Source organism: Nematostella vectensis, chromosome 11 (genome assembly GCF_932526225.1).
Source record: "Nematostella vectensis chromosome 11, jaNemVect1.1, whole genome shotgun sequence".
NCBI lineage: Eukaryota > Metazoa > Cnidaria > Anthozoa > Actiniaria > Edwardsiidae > Nematostella > Nematostella vectensis.
Genome location: NC_064044.1, coordinates 13,518,542 through 13,539,250, shown reverse-complemented (window position 1 = coordinate 13,539,250; position 20,709 = coordinate 13,518,542). Strand labels below are relative to the sequence as shown.

At 39.2% G+C, this 20,709-nt stretch overlaps 1 protein-coding gene and 1 long non-coding RNA gene across 4 annotated transcripts; one reads left to right on the top strand and one right to left on the bottom strand.

Annotated features, from left to right (window-relative positions):
* Positions 1-190: 190 nt before the first annotated feature.
* Positions 191-9,947, top strand: LOC5517535 (allatostatin-A receptor). 3 transcript variants are annotated; one of them, XM_032362040.2, is made up of 3 exons: positions 191-439; positions 6,555-7,279; positions 9,509-9,947. In XM_032362040.2, exons 2-3 carry the CDS (start codon positions 6,590-6,592, stop codon positions 9,941-9,943), a joined length of 1,125 nt encoding a protein of 374 aa, XP_032217931.2. In that variant the 5' UTR covers positions 191-439; positions 6,555-6,589; the 3' UTR covers positions 9,944-9,947. The 3 variants fall into 3 exon arrangements, with proteins under 3 accessions (XP_032217931.2, XP_048590459.1, XP_048590458.1); XM_048734502.1 differs by lacking the exon at positions 191-439 and having other exon boundaries at positions 6,007-6,973; positions 7,212-7,279; positions 9,509-9,645; XM_048734501.1 differs by lacking the exon at positions 191-439 and having other exon boundaries at positions 6,050-7,279.
* A 4,059-nt stretch (positions 9,948-14,006) lies between these two features.
* LOC116601252 lies at positions 14,007-19,188 on the bottom strand. The gene is made up of 2 exons (XR_007314205.1): positions 18,942-19,188; positions 14,007-14,409 (listed from the first exon to the last, which is right to left on the bottom strand). It is a non-coding gene; the product is annotated as an uncharacterized LOC116601252 (long non-coding RNA).
* Between the last annotated feature and the right edge of the window lie 1,521 nt (positions 19,189-20,709).

The following is a 20,709-nucleotide window of genomic DNA, read 5'->3' as shown; positions in this document are numbered from 1 at the left end:
GCTGTACAGAAATATAAATTTCCAAAATGGCATGTTATTCCACATCAAATATGATATTTTAATTAAAACTGTGTTCCCTTTTGCATTTATGTTGCGTGCTGTTATCAAACCTAGACACCCTAACAGACCTCAACAAAAGATGTCTTCATTACCCGTTTCTTTTTAGTTTTTTTTCTAAAGTCCTATCTTGCCCCAATATTCCCCACGAAAGCACCAGTCTCAAATTGCCGTTATTCAAACGTGATTAACATGACACCCAGGATGAGTCATCTACTCAACATGACATCTGTTTTAATATCACCGCATGGGCACATTTTAAATGAACAGTGCTCTTCGGAAGATAACCACTAACATCTAAGGATGGCTCTAGGCTCAACCTAAAAACAAGTCTTGTTTTTTTTCACATTTGGAATTTCGGCGAGTCACAATCATTTGAACGGTAAGGAAAATGTTATTATAGAGTAATAGGAGGCATATAGTGAGTATTTTTCACATGAAAAAAAAGTGTTTCACTTACGATGCTAAGAAAAGACAGCGTACACATTTACATTGATTTTTTTTTATTCATAACATTTCAAATTTTGGTGTGGACACTAATTGTAGTAAAAAATCCCGTTCTGTTTTAAATCCTTTGGATGGAAAAACAATAACGGGAGATAAATGTCGAAATTAATTTATTTTCAAGCTAAACGGCATGTGTTTAATATAGATAGGCTTCCGAATTGTTGATCTTCCCAAACTTTTTGAGAAGAAATCACCCATCGTTTGAATTTCATCTGGGGAATCGATTAATGAAGGAGATTAGTGAAGGAGATAATTTTGGGTGGATTACAAAAGTAAGAAACTTTTTTTCAAAGCAATCAGATATAAGAGCACAGCTGTCGAAAAACGTACCAAACTTTCATCAAAACCAATCTCCGAAGGATCGTTTCGTGTTCTAATGTCAGTCATCTTGAGTATTTGTTTGAGAGGTTGGCGTTGTTGAAGGTACATTGACAAAGAGCCATGCGATGGTCGTAAACAGAGTTCCCTGGCTATAAATGTTTCCTTAATATTTTGATACCAATATTCTACTTGTTTTCACGAGAAACCGCCTTAAAAGTATTAGACTAAAGTGGGGGTGGTGTAGACAAGTTGTAAATGAACGAAAAAATTGCAAAAATGGCAAAGTTTAAATTGTACAGTGGAATTAGCTTATATTTGCTCAATTTTTTGTCTTTAGGTTCCTTGTGCAATATAAAAACAAAATAAACTGTGGTACTTGGTAGTTCTGAGATATTGAAAACTGTAATACTCGGTTTCTTTTAAATTGCCCAATTTTGTCAAAAATTACTACTTTTTCATGATTTATGGCAACTTTGCATAATCATAGTCTTTTTTAGATATTCCGTTTTTAAAGTATTGAAAATTGGAAGATAATTACTTGTTTTAAATTGCCCAATTTGTGCACAAATTACTCATTTTTCATGATTTATGACAACTTTGCTCAATCATATCTCAAGAACGGATCATCTACCAAAAAGTACCGAAGCTTATTTTTTTTGTATAACACAAGGAACTTCTAGGCAAAAGATCACCTTACAATTTAAAATTTGCCATTTTTTTGCTCCTGTCAGAAAAGGTTGACGTTTCGAGCAATGTCCTATCGTCGAAGCAGAGCGCTTTTTTGTAATAAAAATAGGACTCCATTAACAATCATTCCTTCATAACATAAGACATGTTTTTACGGTGAATACAGTTCTAGGCTGCTTATTGAAAGTTGTTATTAATAATAAGTATTGAAAGGGATTCATGTCTTTGCCTGTCGTCTTGTCAGCTACAGTGGTCTAGCAGCTTGTACCGAAGGCGAAGTTGAAAATGTACTTTCCGAGTCTTTTCCAACCTATAGCTCTCGATCACTAACATGTCCTTGCTTTCGCGCTCTCGATTGATGGCATATCTAGCTTGAATTGGTAAGAAAAGGAGAGTAGTTATTGCGGATGTGTGTGTCGTAACCTGCGGTGTATCATGGGTTCTACTTTCAGATAGGCGGGAGATTTAAAATATGGCAGCCTTCAACATTTGCCCTAAAGTAGTTATAGAATTAAGGATGTGAAAAGATTAACAATTTCTAATTGGCGGAGGAAAACTTGGAGATTGATTTTACTGGAATCCCGGATAGAAAGACCGGTGAAACTGTAGCTGTAATTTCTTGTGATTCTTCGTGATTTCTTGTGAAGAATTATAGGATACTTTGTCAGCAATTTCTTAATAAAATAAACAAAAATGTATCCCCAATTCGTGAATAAAATATTTCTTACCTTAATCCGAAATTCCTGCTTTCCGAGTTAGCGAAATCCTTTTTTATTATTCGCCTCTTGTTATACTTCTATTTCTCTTGTCTAAATAACCCTAGCGATATCGTTGTTTTCAACTTTCGAAATTTTAAACGGTACTGTGTAATCATAACTGTTCGTGACAATACCGAGACCTCTCCGAACCCAACTTCGTATTTAGGTTCTATATAAAATCATATATAGATTTAAGCATTGTCTAAAAGCGGAGCCAGCTTAGGGAGATGACCCCCCTGAATTTCTTTTGATAATAAAAAGGAGATCCATAAAAACAACATTCACCTTTATATGCTGTAGAAAGATTTAAGAGCTGTATACTGCATACCCCCCCCCCCCCTCCACGTAATGCATGGTCCAAGCTTTATTTTATTTGATCTTAGCTATTTCTCTACCATAATGAAATATGAAATGCTGTACCCAATCCCCATCTTGTAGCACACCCAAAAATATTGGTGATATTAGTATTATTTATTAACAGTGCCCAGGACATTATTTACTAATAGCACATGAGGTTATGAGCTCTCAGTGTTTAGCATCAGTTGACAGATTGATACTGTTCAGATATTCACTATTGTACATTTCTAAAACAGAATAATCAGGCCTAAATGTGCCTGGCCATGTTTTACTCGTGTTCAGCAGCAGATATTTGCAGCAAGAGAGCCCAACATTTTTGTACCCAAAATAACCCATGGTGAACATTTTCATCCATTTTTAAACACTTTTGCTGAGTTGTTGGAAGATGCAACTACAAATATTTGTGAAAACAGATATTTAATTCACTTTCCTTCTCCTACTTCAGTCTAACAGCACAGTTAACTGTGAAACCTCCTAGTTAAAACCCTAGACAGTTTTTAATCACCAAGAATTAGCTGTCATAAATGTAACTACAGCATAGATAAGAATAGAGTGATCACATTTGACAGTATTCATTCAGGAGGGGGAGCGGGCTTCTCATAAAATAGTCAGACAGGGTTTATTATCCTGTCTTTAGTGCATGAAATGCTACTAACTGCTATCCCTTAGGAGGTATTCGAAATGATGCCGCTTCTGCTAGACCTCAGGGGGTCTCACACTTAAATTGGATCAACACACCCAGTTAACAACTGGACATGAATGTAGTCAGAAATGTGGATGGGCACGGTGGTGTTTCAAGAACCGCCATACAGGAAAACTGAAGATGTGTTTATTCTTAGTGCTAAGAGAAAGATTAATTGCTTCGACCACACATAATGTGCTATCTTTTAGTGGTGAAAATTACTGTTGACCACACGCAAGGTGTTATTCTTTGGGGCTAGTATTAATTTTGCTGACGATCATCCACTTCTGTTTTTATGGCAGTCCCCCTCGCAAAAATAGGTAGATAAACCCATTTTACGATAAGAGATATGGCGTAGATGCAGAAATGTATGCTCTGAATAGAGTTGAATGTATCTATTTTATAATATCTTGAATCCACAAAGGAAGTTTTTAATAGTGAATCAATTTATTGCCCCCACAAGTAGCTTTAGACCTAAAAAATAGAACATGGCATAGCACTTGGGGCAATCTCCCCCCCTACCCCCCTTAAAAGGAAAATTACATCACACATTTGGTTCTTGTAATTGTTAATACTGAGTTAAAGTACAATAACAACCAAACAGGAAAATATATTTTCATAGGGTAAGAACGAAATGGATTGGAAAGGATAATCATATTCAAAAAGGAAGAAAAGGAAACCGAAATATCTTGCTAAATACTGTATGCTGTTCATCACCCATGCCTTCATTCAGTCTCACATCATGGCTTTTGGGTAAACTAATAATTGTTCACCTGAGTAAGAGAAAAGATAATCAATTGTCATTTCAAAGAAATGTCATATCTTTTCTAATTTTCTCAAAACAAGAAAAAATACATACAGAAAAACAAAGATGATTAGATTCTAGTATCCTTGTAAAATAAAACACACAACAAACCAATATTGGCTTTATATGAGAAAAAAAGAGAAACATTCTGACATTTTTGTATCTTGAAAAAAGAATTCGGGATAATAACACTACAAAGACAGGTGAGAGAAAAAGACTGCAACTGCAAGGATGAGTTTATGTCTTTCCTCGCACATTTTCCAGTAAATAACAAACAAATTCCCGATTGAATAAGCTAAATAATACATAGTTAACTGTGTATACATGAGTCGTCAAGGTCGTTCTTACCTTAGCTAGATAAGCATTGTTTTGTAGAGGAAAATTTTCTTTACGATTCTTACAGACTGGGAACCCATTGTATAGCGCGCCAAAATAACATCCAATCAGAATTCAAGAACTTGACAGAGGAAGCGAGATGATTGAATGGTGACACCGGCAAAATCAGAGAAGTTGTAAAGGGACGAAAATTGTTTTGTTTGAGGATTATTTTCAAATATTTGCAAACAAAAAGCATTTCTTATAAAAGAAAAAGGACGGAAATTACGTTTTGATTTATATATTCTTTTCACCATTTTGAATGGAAATTTTCGTCCGAACTCACCTTGACTGTCCATGTTGTTTTCCTTGTGTTTGCTTGTTGGTTTGGCGATAAATTCCGTATTTTAGCTATCATAAATAGCGCTTTTCTTCTTTGTTTTTAATCCATAACATCTTAATGGTTATAGTAGTGCAGAGCCTCGACAATTCCTTGATAAAAGCTGCCGGTATTTTAGCCTTTTCCTTCATCTGATATCAACCACCGCACCAGGTGAAGACGGTTTTTCCGAACACTTAAGCCGATATTCCCAGCTTGTAAGTACAAAAGCAATTCCTTAGGCAGATATATCCTTCGAATTCTATTTTTTAAACGGCCATTTGACTGGCTAATCAATTGCATTTTCTCTATTAAACACTTTTATTGTCAATTCTTCCCTTCCAACTTGTATTCCGTTGATTGTTTTATGTCGAAAGTCCAAACAGGCTTAGTTCCCCCCCTTTTTTCCAAGTCCCCCCGGTTCTTGTCGGAGCTAGTCTCCCATTGGTTTAGAGCGATCAATTAAGTAGCTGGCCTGGTCACATGAGTGGTACAAATAGCGGGCACAAAAAATGTGTGACATGACGTCATTGACCACAAATTTTGAGTCGCCTAGTTTACCAATTTCTATGTATGAAGCTCCGGGCGCGGCCTGCGGCCGCGCTGGCCCCGCTACTAAGGGAAGGAAAGAACGCTCGATTCCATTGTTTAAAATCTGCCTAGTTACGGCCAATGTTGTGATGTTGGTATGAGACATGATTGATTGACAGCTGACTTTCTCATTGAACTTTTACCTCGCCGCTGACACACGCCCGGGCATGCGACTTTTTTATGGGTTTTACATTTACTTTGAGAGAGAAAATTGAATATAATAGATGCGTTAATGTAAAAGGCTCTGCACAGCTCGGAGGTCACCTGACAACTAAAAAAGCCATTTTGCCCATAGGCACGCGCCTCTTATACTCCATGCCCTTTTGGGTCAGTACGCAGCTCTTACAAGCTGCAATTTCATTGGGCAAAGGAACAATATCCGCACCTCGACACAAAGAACGAGAAGAATAGAGACAAAAGAACTCCTTTGTGGAACAAAAATAATAGGAGACAAAGCAGCTGCGTACTTACTCGTCCTTTTTTAAAGGACGTTTGCTTACACTAAGGTTTCTGTGATAGGGGTTGTGAGGACTATGTCACTTCACGATGTAAATTCTATGTTTGCTCACCCCAAATAAGTTGTAATAGACGTTGAGTTGATGCTCAATACCGTCGCATTGTCTCTTGTGTGAGAACCGACATATTAAAGCAGAACTCTTTCAAGTTTATTCGCAGAAAACATGGCCTGTATATATATATTGCGACAGATCATCATTTTCGCACGCTTCTTCATTTTCCATTACTTACCGGAGGCCTTTCGCAAGGCTTCCCCCTCTGTTTACTACCCAATAAGCCACAAATATTTATTGTGGGGTACTAACATTTGTAAGAGCAACGACAAAAATTTGTTACAAATGGTTTGTTGTATTTGGGAGTTTTCGCAGGCATTATTGGTAAGCACAAAATACACGAGTGACAGGCTGGAAACTTTTCCATTTCCTCCTTTTTTGCGCATGCTCACTGAAGAAAGGCCGATAGCCAATCAGAATCGCCCCAATATTTGATTTCCTAGAGGCACAAAGGTACGTGGGCTCTTGGGACAAGATTGCTGAGATCATAGCTTGATCGATATGTTTGATCTCTCTTTACCGACAGTATCATCTGCTAGATTGAGACTTGGAAACCCATTCATGGCAAGCAACTGGTCCGAGCCATGGAGGAAGCTTTACGCAGACGAGCTCCTTAACAGAACACCGATACGGGTTGGCATTGAAACCACAGTTTTTCTGTTGATCAACTGTTTGTCACTATTCGGTAATATCCTGATATGCTTTGTTATCATCCAAACGAACGGTCTTCGCCGAAACACAACAAATGTATTGATAGTTGGCTTAGCAGTCTCGGATATTCTCCAGGCCCTCTTCGGCATGCCGCTGACTTGCGGTGTCCTTCTAACGGGAAAGTGGATCTTCGGGGAGTTCCTCTGCAAAGTCCAGGGGTTCTGGCTTCTGTTCCTAGGATTCGTTTCACTGCACAGCATGGCGTTGACCGCGCTCAATCGATACTTTTGCGTGGTGAGACCGGAGATGTATCGACGTCTATGTACCAGGAAAGCATCATTGATTAAGCTGAGTGTCGTATGGGTATTTGCTCTAGCTAGTGTTGCTATCCCTCAATTTTCTAAGAATATTTCATTTCGCTTCCAAGCTAACCGTGCCGCGTGTTTCATAACGTTGGTTGATTTCACTGAAAATATGGTCTACACTGTATTCAGTCTCGTGGTGTTTATAGCACCTACTTTGGGTATTATAGTGGGATGCTACACCAAGGTGTACATGGTTATCAGACAGCATAAGAGACGTTTGCGGCCTGCTGCAACGGTAAGTCAAGATAAGCAAATTAGATACTCCTTTTATTTACTCCTTTATTTACTACTTTACTTATAGGTGAGAAGCAAATTCTCAAAAGTATAATATTTCTAAAACAGTATTTTCAAATCGCAAATGCTTTGCAGCCCAATTTACCTCATGTAGTGACTGTTTAAAGGTGAACAGAGCAAATTACACAGGGGGGAACTTGAGTATTGCGCACATCACCTAGAGTGTATATGACGAGAACTGCGTACGTCACCTAGTGTGTACGTGACAAGCACTGCGCACATAACCTAGTATGTGCATGAGGAACTCTGCGCACATCACCTTGTGTGTACATGACGAGCGCTGCGTACATCACCTAGTGTGTACATGACATCACCTAAAGTGTACATAACGAGCATTGCGCACATCACATAGTGTTTACATAACGAGCACTGCGCACATCACCTAGTGTGTACATGACGAGCCCTGCGCACATCACTAGTGTGTGCATGACGAACACTGCGCACATTACCTAGTGTGTGCGAGACGAACACTGCGCACATTACCTAGTGTGTGCATGACGAGTTCTGCGCACATCACCTAGTGTGTTCATGACGAACACTGCGCACATCACCTAGTGTGTACATGACAAGCACTACGCACATCAACTAGTGTTGACATGACGAACACTGCGCACATCACCTAGTGCGTACATGACGAGCACTGTGCACATCACCTAGTGTGTATATAACGAGCACTAGTGTGTACATGACGAACACTGCGCACATCACATAGTGTGTACATGACGAGCACTTCGCACATCACCTAGTGTGTACATGACATCACCTAGTGTGTACACAACGAGCACTGCGCACATCACTAGTGTGTATATAACGAGCACTAGTGTGTACATGACGAACACTGCGCACATCACCTAGTGTGCACATGACGAGCACTGCGCACATCACCTAGTGTGTACATGACGAGTACTGCGCACATCACCTAGTGTGTACATGACGAACACTGCGTACATCACCTAGTGCGTACATAACGAGCACTGCGCACATCAGCTGGTGTGTACATGACGAGCACTGCGCACATCACCTAGTGCGTACATGACGAGCACTGCGCACATCACTAGTGTGTACATGACATCACCTAGTGTGTACATAACGAGCATTGCGCACATCACCTATTGTGTACATGAGGAGCACTGCGCACATCACCTAGTGTGAACATGACGAGCACTGCGCACATCACCTAGTGTGTACATGACGAGCACTGCGCACATCACCTAAAGTGTACATGACCAACACTGCGCACATCACCTAGTGTGCACATGACGAGCACTGCGCACATCACCTAGTACGTACATAACGAGCACTGCGCACATCACCTAAAGTGTACATGACCAACACTGCGCACATCACCTAGTGTGCACATGACGAGCACTGCGCACATCACCTAGTGTGCACATGACGAGCACTGCGCACATAACCTAGTGTGTACATGACAAGCACTGCGCACATCACCTAGTGTGTACATGACGAGCACTGCGCACATCACCTAGTATGGGCATGACGAGCACTGCGCACATCACCTAGTGTGTACATGACGAGCACTGCGCACATAACCTAGTGTGTACAAGACAAGCACTGCGCACATAACCTAGTGTGTACACGATAAACACTGCGCAAATCACCTAGTGTGAACATGAAGAGCAAAACGCATATCACCTATAGTGCTGATATGACGTGCACTGCGGACATCACGTAGTACAAAGTTTTAATCTACGGTAAACAGACGGCGACAGTATCATTCGTAGTTTGGACATCACAAGCACTGCGCTCATCACCTAGTGTTTACATCATTTATTGTGTAATGACTAGCACTGTGCATATCACCTAGTGGGCAAACAAGTCCGAGTTTGATTTAATCCCTGCCACATGGCTGTTTACATGCACAAGTCGAGAGCGTTCAGTAGAAGAGAATGTATGGAGTAAACTAAGAATTGTCGCTGTTTGCATTGATACAACACTTCAATCTTTTAAAAACTCCACCGAGATTTTTCGATAGAGCTCTAATATAGCTATTAGGGGGAGTTCTTAATACGACTCCAAACAATTTGGATACGGCACCATGGCCTTTTAACCATAATCGTTTCGATTTCAAAAGGTTTTAACAGGGGACGTCCCTATCCCATTTATAACGGGGCTTCGCTCTTAAAGTTTTTTTATCTTTTTCCTATTTCAGAATTACCTAAATAGGTCTTCGAACAATCTCCAGCTACCACAGTCAACCCAAAGACGACGGCTATCATCAGCGCGCAACCGCATCATCTCTTTAGAAGAAATCCGCGCAACTAACATGCTTTTCGCGATCGTCCTCGGCTTCGGCTCATGCTGGATACCTTCTATATTAGTCGAATTGGTTGACTCCGCTCTCCCAGGGGGAGTGGTCCCACGCGAGCTTTATGTCACCTATATCTTCTTGGCGTTTCTTTCATGCGCGATCAACCCGATTCTTTACAGTATAATGAGTCGCACGTTTCGACGTGCCACTATGCACGCTTTACGGTCTTGTTGCATTCTGGGAGCTGTCGACGATCCAACGCCGTTTTCTGCTGAACCTCGCCCTAGGCCGTCGATACGAATCAATGGGATCGCCAGAAAGCAAGAAAATGTATAGTCAAAATTGATGAAATAGATGGTGCCGCTTTCTGCAAGAAGGCATCGAACTAATCTGGAGAATCTTGAGTCACTACCATAAACTTCACCTCTTAACATTCTGCTAGCTGGAAGGACTCAATTCCAAACAGTCAGCTACTATGTTTAAAGCGAATTTTCAGTAACGAGAAATGCGGAAATTGTGCTCTTCTAAGCAACCACTAAAGTATCTCAAGTGACTCGCGAGGCTGCCTTTGAAGCCCGAAGTATCTCAAGTGACTCGCGAGGCTGCCTTTCAAGCCCGGTATCAACCGTCTGACAAGATAAACCATCCCTCTTGTCAACACATACCATCCGAACAACCTAGCCATTTCAAGAACTATCCGTAGGAATGAGCCAGTCTTAATGAATAACGCTACCACTAACAGGATCTTCAGCACTATAGCTCACACAGTGACACCGCCAACATCAACACTTGTACCTTTCCCTGTCACCACCCTAGATGCAAGACGTGTTTTTATATCAATCCGCAAATCAGCAGGTGTCACACACATTGGACGCAGATATACATGTTCATCTAAGAATCTAGTCTATGTGATCACCCGTGGAGTATGCGGTAAGCTCTACATCGACGAGACTGAAAAGTTGCTAGCGGAAAGGTTCAGAGAACACCACCAGTCAGTTACTGCCAACAAAAGAACAAGTTCCTCTGGAAATGAGCGTTTTGTTGCCCAGTATTTCTTTCACATGGTCTCGGATATATATGCTTGTATCTGTAATAACATCTGGACACTAGAAAACCAAAGCCCACAAATAAGGGGAAGCGCACGCAATCTTCAAACACAGAACACTACAACTTTCGTTTGAAAACGCAACCTTTCGTTACGGATGCTGGTATCGTCCGCACGTGAACGCGGTAAGGTTGAAACGATCTCCAGAGTAGAACAATTGAAAAGCGATCATCTTTCACTAAACGTCCAAGCCAAATTGGACGAAAAGTACAGCTTTACTGATGTTGTTGTTAATCGGCCAGTTTAGTGTACATGATTCTAGAATGTTTGCGAATTCAAGTGCTCAAGAATGGTACTATACCTTCTTGTTACTGTAGGATTATACCAGATGAAGACCCCATTCCAGTGCTCCTTCTTCATGGAAGAGTACTCTAATGGTGGAGCAGCTGTACAAGAGCAGTACTTTGGCTTAAAGCTCTGTCAGTCGAGAATGGTCATTGAGTGTGCTTTTAGTAGACTCAAGGGTCACTTTGGTGCTCTAAGTAGACCCATGAATATCGACATGGACGTACTTCCCTATGTGAAAAATGCGTGCTTTGTTTTGCACAATTTCTCTGAGTTGAACTATGTGAACATTGGGCATGACATACAGTATGATCATCATTTCCAACCACCAACTTGTTTAAATAGCTACACTACTGTTTGCAATAAAGCGGAAGATAAAAGGGTAAGAAGGGTGCTCACATTAATATTAAACGTAATTTTAATATTTATGTAGCGCATTTTCCATATGCTCAAATGCGCTTTACAATTTAAAAAATAAACTACATATAAAAATATTATATTGTATAAAATTACAACCTTAGACGTCCTTAAAGTGTAAATATGAATATTAAAATAAGAAACTATGATTAATAGTTTTAATTTTAATATTTAATTTAATATGCTTTATTTAAAGAGTGTAAAACACATTACAGTAGTTTAAAAAACACTTAAAACTTTGTGGCCCCCTAAAACAAAGGCTAACAAAATAAATAAAAGCTATATACAATTCAAAATATTAAAATGAGTTAAATACTAAATATATAAATATATATGTATAAGTGTATATAGGAATCAATGTTAGTTATAAATATAAAAAGTGATCTGATATCTGTTTCTGAATTAATGATTTTAAAATGCTCTTCTTAAAACTTGACATTGCCTCTTTATTTCTAATTCCATAGAAACCGTTCTATGGCGTTCCACTCCTTTATTGTTCTGACTGCGAATGTTCGCCCTCCTTCCGACCCACGTTTATAACTAGGACATCAAATTTATTTTCAAAAATCTTGTTTGTCTTAAGGAGATGTCAGAGTTTCTAATAAGTAATCTGTCTAAATATATTGGAGTGTTAAGGTTTTGATTTATGCGCTTATAAGGTGATAACATTTCTTTTTATATATGATTGCTTAGTGAAAGGCAGCCAGCTAAGGTTGTTGAATAGATAGAATAATTGTTGGTGTTAGTCTGTCAGCTTCTAGAATAATACCCGCTGCTCTTTTCTGAAGCTAAAGAATACTTTGCAGACAATCCTTACTGCAGCTATCCCACACAATACTCCCATACATGAGGGTAGGTCTTATGACCCCATTATAAACCTTTTCACTTTGGTGGCGTTTTAAGAAGGGACTTGTATGTCTTAGTAGTCCTATACGTTTTGAAAGTTTTACTTAGCTCGTCTATATGTACCTCAAAAGTCATTTGACCGTCCAAGGTAATGCCTAGTAGCTTGTAGGAAGAAATCTCTTCAATCATGGAATCTCCGATTCTTAAGTCCAAACATAGCGGGGGATCTTTTTCAACGTTTCTTCCTATCCATTTCCCCGTGACAAGTATAGCCTTGGTCTTTGCGTTTCTGGACGCCCACTCGTCGACGGCCGCCAGGTCGTTGTTTAAGGAGACAGTCAGACTTTGGATCTTGGAGTGGTGTGCGCTTGCAGTAATTGTTATGTCATCTGCATATATGTCGACAGAAGATTGTGACAGATGTAGTGGCATGTCATTCACAAATAACAAAAGCAAAATCGGCCCTAGGACGCTGCCTTGAGGTACACCTTGTTTAACTATACGGGACTCAGAGCGCTCACCATTCAGAGCAACAAATTGCTGTCTGTCCGTAAGATATGACTTGAACCAAAGAGATGCTGGCTCACTCACTCTGTAGAGGCGTAGCAGCTGATGGTCGACAACAAGGGCCTTCCTGAAATCTACAAATACCATCCCGGACACCTGGTCACGATCGAGATTAAATACAACTTCATCTGTCAACTTAATCAGAGCAGACTCGGTGGAATGACCGGCACGGAAGGCTGATTGTAGTTCATATAGTAGTCCATTCTCTAAAAGGTAATCCATTAAGGATGTAGCTGTGTGTTTTTCAAGTATCTTGGACATAACAGAGAGCACTGATATAAGCCTATAATTATCACGGTTACCATGCTCCCCGTCTTTGAACAGAGGTTAAGGATAGTTAATGATGATGTATGAAATACGATAAAAGTGTAAATATAAATATATAAAGAGATTATGACTAAATATAAGCAATGTTAAATAGAAGCGTCTTAAACCGGCGCGTGCACTCAGAAACTTATGTGCAGCTTTTACGTCATAAGGTAATTTATTCCATAGCTTAGGCGTGCACACCGAAAAGGCTCTCAGACCGTAAGAATTTAGGTTATGTGGCGGCTGCTCCAACAAAAGTTGACTCGCGGACTTAAATGCTCGCTTTGTCGGTAGGGATCACTGATGTATTCTGGAGACATGCCATGAATAGCCTTAAGAAGTAAAAATGCTTTAATTGCTGTTGACCACACCTGTCAACACACCTATCCCTTAGGATAAGAATTGATTTTACCGACAATCACCCCCCCCCCCCTCGGATTATAGAACCAGATGAGGAAAGGGGTTACTTAGATACTAGCATGATCGGAGTGTCCAGCTCATTTTAAGGGTTTTAATTTTTCTTCCTTTTGTGGGTTAAACACTTTGCCTGTTATTTTTAGGGTCTAAAAATTTTGTATAATTCGGTTGTTTCTATCCTTGGCAGGCTCGTAGCTAGGGTGGTAAGTTTCTATCCTTGGATTTCTTGGTTATGAAATGTTCGGCTCTGGTCTTCCCCAAGCTTGTTTATAACTGAGCACCTCCATGGCTTTCCTTTGATGCTTTTAGGACATTATTAATGCAAAAGCTGCTTCAAGCATGGTGAGCAGGACCGTCGAGGCAGAAGCACGCAACTGCTGTAGCTACTCCAATGATCAACTATTTTGGCCTGGAGCTCTCTATACGTCTTTCTTTGAATTCTCTTGAGTTCTCGTAAACTAGCCTGATTTGGAGCAGGCAGGGCCTGGCCTCTCGGTAAAGGAAGAAACGCATCAAACAGACCCCCCTAAATATGAGCTTAATTTTATTTAAAGATCGTGGCACTGCGTGGGCGAAGCGATTCTTATAGACGTGGGCGATACAACAACATGGGTGAAATCATCTGTTAGCGATACTTGTTGGTAAAGGAAATTATTTAAATTTTTTTTGCAATAATTCATATCACCAAAATCTCACTTTCCTTTTACTTTCGTTGTGATGGGTGAGTCAGGAAGGATTTCGTGGGCAAAAGGTTTGTTTAGGGGGGTCTGCTTGGGGGATAGCGGATTTATATAGCTTTGAATTTTTGCATCCCAAGGTCATCCTTCCTGACATGCTTCAGGAAAATCATTTCTGTCTTCAACAAAAAAATCAAAATTAACACTAATTGTCATGTAAATGTTATGTGATTTGACTGTATTTAGGATTTCATGAGTTTGAAGCAATGTACATATAAAAGGAGTAGTCAAACTAAGTCCATAAGATAATTGTGTATATTATTATAATTGTTTGCATTTTTACTGGTGTTGCACATAACATGCAACAAGCCTCTTTATGGTAATTGATAAACATATAGATTTAGGCACTGCCTAAAAGCGGAGCCAGCAATTAACACCTTTTTTGTGTGACTGATAGGGGTAGTTCTAGAGGGGATCTTGGTGTCTCTAGTATCTCTAGTAGTTTTTTTAATGAGATTAAAATATGTCAAATTTTACTGCCATGTAATTATGAATTGTATTGGCCCCTCAAAATGGATCAAGCAAGCACTTATTCAATAATATTAAATATGCAGTATGAAAGTTAACAAAATACTAAAACTTGGTGTGAAAAAGGCTGTCAAAGGTGTCTTAGTTGACGAGAATGTTTTTTCAAGAGTCTAATGGTCAATTCTTATTTTCCTTAATAGAAGTTCCACTATGTATATATTAATCAAAACACCATTCTAACAAGCTTTGACCTTGTGAAGAATATATCATGGATTTAACAGCATTCCAAAGATTTAGATGCCATACTGTAGTTCAGGGCCGGGTCTAGCTTTTGCCAAGGGGGGGATTTCGCCCAAAAATTTGTGTCATTGTTTTACCTTCGTAACGATTTTGGAATGAAAAGATACACTGAAAACAATAAAAAAAAAGAAAAGCCCAAGGGGAGGTTTAAACCCCTACCCCCCCCCCCCCCCCATCCTCTCCCCATGGACCCGCTACTGTAGTTGAAAAAAAATCTTTTATTTACTTAAAAATTAAGTGTTACAACCTATGTAACACTTAATTTTGTGTGCAAAATGTTTGTTTGTTTTCAACAAAAAACAAAAAACCCTAGAGTTGCATACCAAGGGGGGACAATACTTCGGTGCGGGCACCCTAGAATAGCTTGAGAGCTAAACGGGCTAGGGTGCACTTAAATGTTAGGGAAAAATCCTAGTTTGGAGATCTGGAGGCTGTGTGCATAAGCAAGAATGTACGAGAAAAACACAGATATAGAGACACGACAAGGATACAACAAGGATACGACAAGAATACAAGCTGGTACAAGCAGAGCGGAAACAAAAACAAAAGGAAGGAAGGAATATATGGCCAAGAATTAGGTGATAGTATGGGTTACAGGTAAAGATGTGAGTGGGTTAATAAGTGGCGACCATGTCGTCTGATAATTTTTTTTGAAGAATTTTATATTTAGGTCATTGTCATTTTTGGTGAGTTCGTTCCAAATTTGTACACCTCTAAATCGGATGTTTAATTTCCCGTAGTTAGTTCGTGCTTTAGGTAGGGTGTAACTAGATTTGGCAGAAAGTCGGGTGTTGTATTTGTGGGAAATTATATGAAAGAAAGAGTCAAAAGTTGTGGGGAGAGTTCCAGAGTGGTATTGGTACATAAATAGCGCTGTGTGGAAGTAAACTATATCTTTAACCTCGAGAAGTCCTAGTTGTTTGAAGATGGGGCATCGAATTTAGAAAAAGTCATAATTCGTATCGCACGTTTTTGCATTAAAAAGAGAGGTTTTAGTGTTGTACTATAGGTGTTGCCCCATACTAAAAATATGGGGGAAAACAAGTGAATAATATAGTTGTTTCAAAGTGTTAATATTGACAAAGTAACGTATCTTTGAGAGTGCTCCTAGATTACGTTTAAGTTTTTTGCAAAGCTCCGTTATGTGGCATTTCCAGTTAAGATGTGAATCAATCATTATTCCTAAATATTTTATGTATTTTTCTGATTTGATTGGTTTATTGTTTATCTTCAGTTTTATAGGATGAGTTACTTTTTTCTGAGGGGGATGGAATAACACAAAGTTAGTTTTATCTATATTTAGAGAGAGTTTATTGGCACAGAGCCACGTATATATATATGTTTTAGTTCGTAATTCACGGTAGATTCTAAATTGGTTAGGTTTTTGTTTGAATAGAACAAATTGGAATCATCTGCAAATATGTTAAAGTCTAGGGTTTGGGAGGAGTTGTTAAAGTCGTTAATGTATAGTAGAAAAAGAACCGGACCAAGCACAGACCCTTGGGGAACTCCGTAGGAGATGGAGCTCAGTGAAGATTTGCTGCTTCCAATTTGTGTGAACTGTTTTCGATTTGTAAGGTAGGAAGAAAACCAGTCATACACGATGCCACGAATTCCATAATGTTCGAGTTTGCGTAAAAGAATCGAGTGGTCTACAGTATCAAAAGCTTTACTAAGGTCAAGGAAAAGTCCGCACAAAAATTGGCCCAATTCTATGGCTTTCTGTATTTTGTCAACAACGCTTAGTACAGCATGTGTTGTTGAGTGTTTAGGGCGGAATCCAAACTGATTGCTGTATAATATATTATGAGTTTGTAAGTAATGATTTAAGCGTTGGCAAATTAGTTTTTCAAATATTTGGTTGAAAATTGGGAGCAAGGAGATAGGACGATAGTTAGAAAGGGCAAGGGCGGAACCCTTTTTAAATACAGGGATCACCTTAGCGATCTTGAACTTGTCAGGGACTATGCCTGACTCGATTGAAAAATTGTACAGCATTGCCAAGGGCTTAGATAAAATGGAGCTTGCAGATTTTAGAACTCGCGTGAGAATACTGAAGGGCCCCGTTGACTTGTTTGAGTTGAGTTTACAAATTTTAGACTCGATTTCGTTGGGTAGAATCGGGAAAAGGCAAAAACTGTTTGGCTGTCGTTTTTTCAAATAGTAAGAGAAGGATTTCGCAGTGTCTGGAATATCATTTGCTAGATGTTTTCCAATGTTTGTGAAGTAGTTGTTAAAGGCATTAGAAATGGCTGTTGGATCCGTAAGCACCATGTCACTAGTTATAATTTTACTCGGAATGGAAACCGGAGATGCTTTGATTATTTGTTTTATACCTTTCCATATTTCTTTAACGTTCTTAAGATGTGCTGAAAAATAGTCTTCATAATATTTTTCCGAGCTGGCCATTAATAGACGTTTAAGTTTATTTCTGTATAGTTTAAACTTATTATGTATAAAGGAATTCTGAGTATTGAGAAACTGTTTATAGAGTTTATTTTAATAGCAATTGAGTGTTTGATGCCTGTTGTGATCCATGGTTTGGAAAGGAATTTGATTTCCTTTCTAGAAAGCTTTTTCAGGGGGGCGTGTTTGTCAATAATCCTTTCTACTGAAGCGTAGAAAGAGTCAAAGTAGTCGTTTACGTCTTTACAGTGCGAAAAACAATGCTCCCAGTTTATGGCCTGCATATCATGCACTACCGCGGACTCGTCATAATGAGAGTAATCCCGGCGGAATAATTTGAATCTACGAGGGAGTTCAGTAAATTTGCTAATTATCAAAAAATTCGGTAGATGATCCGTCAAATCATAAACAATATTCCCGCTAATGGTGTGATGTTGAAAAGAGTTAAAGAAAATGTGATCAATAAGCGTTGCAGAGTGATTAGTGATGCGTGTAGGTTAGAGAATGTGTTGTTGGAATGAGTAGGATGCCATTGTATTTATAAAATCATCCGTTGCCTTATCTGAGCTACAATTCAATGCGTTAATATTTATGTCCCCCATGAGTATGCAAAATTTATTTTCCTTATTTATCTTATCGATGGTTTCGTTAAGCGTGTTTGTAAAGTTTTCTATTTCTGAATTGGGGTGTCGGTAAGCAACACCACATAAAGTGTTTTGATTTTTTTTGTTTTCGATTTCTATCCAGATTATCTCATGGAAATTGCTCGAGGAGGAAAGGTCTGAGCGAATGTTGTAGGAGAGGTTATATATTATTACTTGGTTCTAAAATAAAATCATAGCCTTCTAGCTCCGTGTTTAATGTACTGTAAACACGGTCCTTATTGTACTTGATTTCGGAGAGCCCAATGACATTAAACGGGTGCTTCAGCTCGGCTAACAATGAGTGAAAGTTATCAAAATTAGCAGATAGGCTTCTGATGTTACAATGCATAACCGAAAATGTATTGTGGCAAATTGATTGACTAATTTCGGTACTACTATGAAAATCATGGGCTGAATAGTATTTAAAGTTTACTCCACAGGGTAAACTGTCTGAGGAGTCTTCGTTGGAAGGAGTAGGGAAATTATTAGTTTTATTGCCCAATTTTGACAAGATCTCAAATCTCCTTAGTTCTTTTAAATAGTCAATTGATAAGCTCTTAGAGCAGAGACAGCTAGAATTCGAATTGTATGATAAATCAAGAAGTTCAGGCTTAGTTAAGCTATTGAATGGAAAAGTTTCTAAGCGGCACGACTCACATAACCAGAATTCATTTGTCTTCGATATATATCTAAATTCTTTGACCGATAAGCATGTGCATTTTAGGTGAAACCAACATATGCACTGGTCACATTCAATAGCTCTATCGCCCTTCTTGAGTGACTGTCGACAGGTTCGACAGGAATCTTCATTTAAATTAGACATCAATACGTACTTGACTTACGTGCCTGTTAAATTTGCTGACTCTACCTCTTGTGAATCGTGGTCTTCTCGTTGCTTGAGGTGGAGTAAATCCTGTGATTTACTGATCAGCACAGCTTGGCTGTCGTTATTTTTCCTCACTTTTCCATTCTGCGTCCAAATGTACTTGAACTTCAGATCATGCCTGGCGCTTAACGCCGCCAGAACAGCTCCCTGTTTCCTGGACTCAAACTTTCCGAAATGTAGATCTTGTTATCGGACCGTGTCCCGAACGGAATTATCTCGGAGATGTTTCCGACCGGCATAAAATCGGTCTCGAACATCTCTGCGTGCAAATGTGACAATAATTGATGCAGTCGGCGTGTTAACATGTACTCCTGGCTTAGCTGGGCGCTGGTTGGGATTCGGTCTCGGAGCCGGTAGCCTGTGGCTTGTGCTTATGTCTTCTTCTAAGATTTCGACTTCCATAAGCTCTCCTACCTTTTTTACTACGTCGTTCGTGTTCTCCGTAGGTGTTACCGGAACGCCTTTAATCTCTAAACAATCCCTCCTCGAGTACTGTTCTATGTCGTCGAGGGACTTCTACGTAGTATTCAAATCTCCCGCCATTTTGTTGAGTTCCACTTTAATTAGCTTGTTCTCCGTTTCGAGACTTGTGTTCCTTGACTCAAGAAACTTCACTTTTTTGGTTAATATATCACATTGGTCGTGCAGAAAAGCAAGCGAGTTCACAGCCTCCGCCAGTTGTGAGGATAGATCTTTGAGGCTTGATTTCATGGGCCGTAGCTTCTCGTCGAACTTTCTATCGAGGAGGTCCTCGGTCGCCTTGAGGTCGCTAGCCATACTAACAGTGCCAAAGCACTTTTATAAATTGAATATTCACTTCCTTCAATGAACACATTATTACAGACAATACATATACGACATTGAAGAGCAAATAGACGAGCACGAAGGGAAGCTTGACGGCTTAACAAATTTTCCCTCCAGAGCTCCAAGGACAACCGGCCATACCACAACTGATTATTCAGAAGAATGTGTTGAAACGAAACTCCACAAATATACCTCCTGTCATGCATTACATATTGGTGCACCCACCCATTGGCCTGTTGGTTTTAGAAACCCTGGATCCACCCATACTGGCTACTCAAAAATGAATGCAATGGAGGCAAATCCTAAATTATTACTGAAAGTGCTTAATTCAAATTTCTAATTTCAAACCAAACCATTTTCATTGACCTATGTTAGGGTTAGAGAGAAATAAATATAACAAAACGTCAATGAGGAGAAGAAAAAGGGAGAAATGAATGATTCTATTTGACAAAATGTGACTCTACTTTAAAAAATATATAACAATAATGCAATAATAGCTTAAATGAGCACATTCCTAACATTTTCCCCTTTCTCTTTACCTACAGGTTTGATATAAAACTGTTTTCTTTACAGATTTATTATTGAAAAAGCACAAGTTTGATGTTGTCTTTATATAATTAAGTACCTTGCTCGCAGGGGGAGGTGGGGGGGGGACTTTGAGAAACGGGAGTTTGAGAGACGGGGGTGCTCGACAGCATAATCAATTTTAACCCTAAGGGATTGCACTAAGAGCATGGTCAACAACAATTCTTACCCTTAAGAGATAGCACATTGGGTGTGGTCAGAGGAATTTTTAACCCTGAGAGATAGCATTAAAAAACAACGCTGGTTTTAATTTGCTGACGGATCCTATATTGTTATGTTACCGACAATAAAGTTAAAAGTATTAACTGATCAGTTGACTTGTTGTT

Excerpts from the sequence above, each read along its gene's own strand:
- LOC5517535 (XM_048734501.1), top strand. The coding sequence starts at position 6,530 with ATGTTTGATCTCTCTTTACCGACAGTATCATCTGCTAGATTGAGACTT. Across the intron at positions 7,280-9,508 it reads GTTTGCGGCCTGCTGCAACG|AATTACCTAAATAGGTCTTC; the intron begins GTAAGTCAAGAT and ends TTCCTATTTCAG.